Genomic DNA, 5,021 nt, shown 5'->3' on the forward strand with positions numbered 1-5,021 from the left:
GGGAATTGAACTCAGGACCTTTGGAAGAGCAGGCAATGCCCTTAACCACTGAGCCATCTCTCCAGCCCTGTGTGTCTTCTTTTAAGAACTGTCTGTTAGGTCTTACCCTTGTGTGTATCTATTGAGAGTGGTACTGGGGATTAAACCCAGGGCCTTGTGCATGCTAAATATGTGTTCTGCCATTGAGCAATACCCTGGGCCCTCATCTGCCTACTTAAATATCAGATTGTTTGAACCAGCAGTAGCCTTTGATTCCATCTCTTCGGGAGGCTGAGACAGGAACCTTAAAGGTTCAAGAGCGACCTGTAAAATGGCTCAGTGGACAGGGACACTTGCCACCAAGCCTAATGACCTGAGTTTGATCCCTGGAACCTACATGGTAGGAGAGAACTTAGTCCTCTGACTTCCACATATAGGCCATGGCATGTCCATGTTCATATCTACACATAACTACATACAAAATAAATACATATTTCTTGTTGCTTTCAAGACAAGGTTTCTCTGTGTAACCCTGGCTGTCCTGGAACTTGCATTGTAGACCAGATTCACCTCAAACTCAGAGACCTACTAGAACTTCCTTAGTGCTGGAATTATAGGTGTGTGCCATCATGCCCAGCCATGAATGTGTGTGTGTGTGTGTGTGTGTGTGTGTAGGCAAACGTGGGCAACTTAGCAAGGTCCTGTCTCAGAATAAAAAATAAAAGGCAGGCTAAGAACTCCAGCTTATGTTAGAGCATCTGCCCTGAGTTCCATCCTCAGTACTGCCAAAAGGAAAAAAGAATCAGACTTTGGGATTTGTGCTTTTTGAAGTTTGTCATGTATCCTAAACATTAACCCCTTGTCAGGTGTCTATTCCTGTGACTCTTTTCTGGTAGGTTGTCCTTGCACTCAGTTTTTCCTCTGCTCTACAGAAGCTGTTCAGTTTGATAAAACGCTTCATCAGTTTTTTGTGATTTTGTAACCGGTGTGTAATGTGTTGGGGGTATGCATTTAGTTGGGCACTCTGAGTATGAATATCCAATTTTCTCAGCACTGTGTGTTGAAATTGCTGTCCTTTCTTGGATGTTTTTGTTTTGTCATTTCTTATGGACTAGGTAAGCAAGCACTTTACCATTGAGTTGTGTCCCCAGCTTTGAATGACACTTTTAGTTTCATTTATTTTTCTTTTTGTTTCAGCCTATTTACTATTTCATATGTGCCTCACAAATTTCTGTTGGACAGATTTGTTATAGGAAATACAGTTAATCCAAAAGAGGAACAGAAAGGGTATGGGAGAAGAGAACACAGGTAATCATCAAATTTTACTACCCAGAAACAAGGGCTATGAGACTCTTACAGGGCCTGGATGGCTTCTATATACCATCCTTTTTCTAATTACAATTCTAGATTGCAAGGAAAGGTAGGGCTCCCAAAGAGAAACAGTTCATGGCTGTCCTGCAACTAGTTCTGTAGACCAGGCTGGCCTCAAACTCACAGAGATCCGCCAGCCTCTATTAGAGTCCTATTAGAACTACATTCCTTTCTAATACAGAGTGAAGTTAAATTGCTGTTTTCGTAGCTTAAGTAGCAATTTGGTTCTGTATCTTACAGCATTTTACGTTTCTGTTGTTTTCGTACTAATCCAGTTAGATTCTGACTTTATGTTTAACTCTGGCCTCTGTCACTGAACAGTTTAAGAAATGATTTGGTGAGAATGTTGCTGCTGTTTTGGGAGTGAGAAAAAGTAGTGTCAGGAGGCTATACTAACATAACTTTCAAAGAGCCTTAGGAAGATCGTCATCTTTCCCAACTCAGCATCCTTGTGTGCTTTCTCCTAGCTCTCTGCTCTCTGCAAGCACCTAGACAACCTGTGGGAAGAACACCGAGGCAGTGTGGTGCTCTTTGCCTGGATGCAGTTTCTTAAGGAGGAGACCCTCACCTACCTGAATATTGTCTCTCCTTTTGAGCTCAAAATGGGGCCTCAGAAAAAAGTTCAGAGAAGGACGACAGCTCAGGCCTCTTCCAGCACAGAGATAGGCTTTGGAGGAGCTACGGGATCCGATGTAGACCAAGAAGAAATAGTGGATGAGAGAGCTGTGCAGGATGTAGAATCATTGTCGAGTCTGATCCAGGAAATCTTGGACTTCAATCAAGCTCAGCAGATGAAGAGCTTCAATAGTAAATTGTTCCTGTGCAATATCTGTTTCTGTGAGAAGCTGGGGAGTGAGTGCATGCACTTCTTGGAATGTAGACACGTGTACTGCAAAGCCTGTCTGAAGGACTACTTCGAAATCCAGATCAAAGATGGCCAGGTTAAATGCCTCAATTGTCCAGAACCAAAGTGCTCTTCAGTGGCTACTCCTGGTCAGGTATTGTCACTCTGTTGATGCCTCATGGCTTCCTAGTTCTTTTGTTTCCTTTTAAGATAGGATCTTCCTCTGTAGCTCAGACTGGACTCAAACTCATGATCCTCCTTTCTTGATTTCTCAAATACTGGGATGGTAGGTGTATGCCACTACACTCGCCACAGGAATTCTAATTAATTCATAATTAATGTATTTATCTTGCAGTGTTGAGAATCAATCCCAAGCCTCACACATGCTCGGCAAGCCCTCTCCCACTAAGCCAAACCCCCACCCTCAGAAACTTTCTTGATAGTACTCATGGGATAGACCAAGTCCTTGGGTGCAGTCTACAAGTCCTCATTATATCTGTTAAGAATGCTAGCTGGGTGATTGCACGCCTTTAATCCCAGAACTCAGGAGGCGGAGACAGGTGGATCTCTGTGAGTTCTAGGCCAGCATGGTCTTCAGAGTGAGTTCCAGGACAGGCTCCAAAGCTACAGAGAAACTCCGTCTTGAACCCTTCCTGCCCCCCGCCTCAAAAAAGAAGGCTACAAAATGGGTACACCGCCCACCTGTAACCCCAGTACTTCCAGCAGGAAGATCAGATAGTCAGTGTCTTCCTTGACTGTATAGCAAGTTCAAGGCTTATTTGGGCTGTGTGAGATCCATCTCAAAAATCAAAACCAGGGTCAGTGAGAAAGCCCATTAGGTAAAGAAACCTGCCAGAAACCTGATGACCTGAGTTTGTTTGACCTTTAGGACACACATGGTTGAAGGAGAGAGCCAATTTCCTCAGGTTGTCTTTTAACCTGCACAGTTGTTTGTGGGCATATGCATATATACACACATACAGGCAGATTTCTGTTCTCTGTCTTTTAATTTTATTTCACTTGTATTGGTGCTTTGCCTGCATGTTCTATATGAGGTATCAGATCCCCTAGAATTGAAGTTACAGACAACTGTGATCTGCTGTGTGGGTGCTGGAATTTGAACCCAAGTCCTCTGGAAGAGAAACCATTGCTCATAACCACTTAACCATCTCTCCAACCCTGTCTTGTTTTTCAAGACAAGGTTTCTCTGTAACCTTGGCTGTCCTGGAACTCACTCTGTAGACCAGGTTGGCCTTGAACTCAGAGATCTACTTGCCTCCTGAGTTCTGGGACTGAAAGCATGTACCACTGATGATGGGGAAGCTCAACCAATCACATCTGGTTAGGGTGTGGCCGCCTGTAGCCCTGGTAGAAAAACCAGGGTAGGTAGGCACGCATGCTCTCTACGCGGTACTCACTGGACCATTTTGGATTTCGGACTTTCCACTCTTGTAACGTGAGTTCCCCCCTTTTTCAATTATTAAATTATATCTGTTGTTCTTGAGCTGGTCTGGTTATTTATCATACCAACCGATACGTCAACACACCATGCCCAGCTGCCCAGTCATGTGGACCCATGCAACCACCACTTCAGTTGGGATATAGACTATTAGAGCAAGACATAGGAGGCTGAGGCAGGGGGATTGCTGAAAATTCAGTCAGTGGACTACATAGGAAAGCCTGTCCCAATCATGCCCCACCCCTCTGCTCCAGCTTGCAAAATGAAAAGGGTATAAACTATTCCAAACCTGCTTTTATTCTGAAATCAGAATAGAGGTTTGAATTGTGCTCCTATCTATTTTATATCAGCGACCTAAGATTCTTCTCAGGAGCAGAACTAGTTGAGAAATGATTAACTGTGGTGCTCTGTATTTCCTCTCAGGTCAAAGAGCTGGTAGAAGCAGACTTGTTTGCCCGTTATGACCGCCTCCTCCTCCAGTCTACCTTGGATCTAATGGCAGATGTGGTGTACTGCCCCCGTCCATGCTGCCAGCTCCCTGTGATGCAGGAGCCTGGCGGTACCATGGCTATCTGCTCCAGCTGCAATTTTGCCTTCTGTACCTTGTGCAGACTGACCTATCACGGGGTCTCTCCGTGTAAGGTAACTGCAGGTATGTTGTAACTGTGAGCCCAACCCCCATCCAGTAGCCTTCCCTCACACTCAAGGCCTGTGACTTTCATTCATACATTTAGAGTCCTCACACCTGTAGTGTTTGTATTTTTCTCCAAGTCAGAGGGTTACTAGAAGTAGAGTTGCATGCCAGTTATGACCAACTTTTGCTCCAATGTCCCCTGAGCCCAACAACAGATGTGGCATACTGACTCAACTTGCTGAATGCTGGCTGAAACTCATTTAGCAGTTACTTTTGTCAGTTACCGTCTTGGCTCTAGGGATGATGTAGGAATGACCAAGAGACAGAATCCTTTCACGGACCCGCAGTCCAGTGGGAACAACAGCACAGAGAACAGCTAGTGATAAGTGCTAAGGAGGAGAGAGAAAGTAAGAGCAGGGAAGAGGAAGCAAGCAGAACCAGGGAAGGCTTAGGAAAAGGACTAGCATGTGGAATCTGCCAGTGCATGTGGAGTAACAGGTCCCGGATGGCAGATGGCGGCATCCAGACTGCCACTCTTGACTCTTCGGCAGCACCTGTGTCTGCTCAGTCCTCAGACGCTCTCCCTGAGCCATGTGTTGGAGCAAATGTAGGCGGAGTGCAGTCTGGGGAGTCAGGCCTTTTTGTCAATTTGTTTGGTCGTTGGTGTCCTGTTTTCTCAAATTAATGAAGATGATGAGAATACTGCAAAGGTGGGGCTGGAGAGATGGCTCAGC

At 45.1% G+C, this 5,021-nt stretch overlaps 1 protein-coding gene across 7 annotated transcripts in view; it reads left to right on the forward strand.

Annotated features, from left to right (window-relative positions):
- The window catches only part of Rnf14 (ring finger protein 14), a 23,386-nt gene that overhangs the window by 10,103 nt on the left and 8,262 nt on the right, over nucleotides 1-5,021 (forward strand). For 6 of the 7 annotated variants that reach the window (XM_026783482.1, XM_013349586.2, XM_026783481.1 and 3 more), the window contains 2 exons: nucleotides 1,818-2,348; nucleotides 4,077-4,305. In XM_026783482.1, coding sequence (XP_026639283.1) covers nucleotides 1,818-2,348; nucleotides 4,077-4,305 — 760 coding nt within the window. Of the gene's footprint in view, nucleotides 1-837; nucleotides 1,288-1,817; nucleotides 2,349-4,076; nucleotides 4,306-5,021 lie in introns of those variants that run through there. The other variant, XM_026783484.1, reaches the window with a different exon arrangement.

The sequence above is a fragment of the Microtus ochrogaster genome, chromosome 18, assembly GCF_000317375.1.
Source record: "Microtus ochrogaster isolate Prairie Vole_2 chromosome 18, MicOch1.0, whole genome shotgun sequence".
Classification (NCBI taxonomy): domain Eukaryota; kingdom Metazoa; phylum Chordata; class Mammalia; order Rodentia; family Cricetidae; genus Microtus; species Microtus ochrogaster.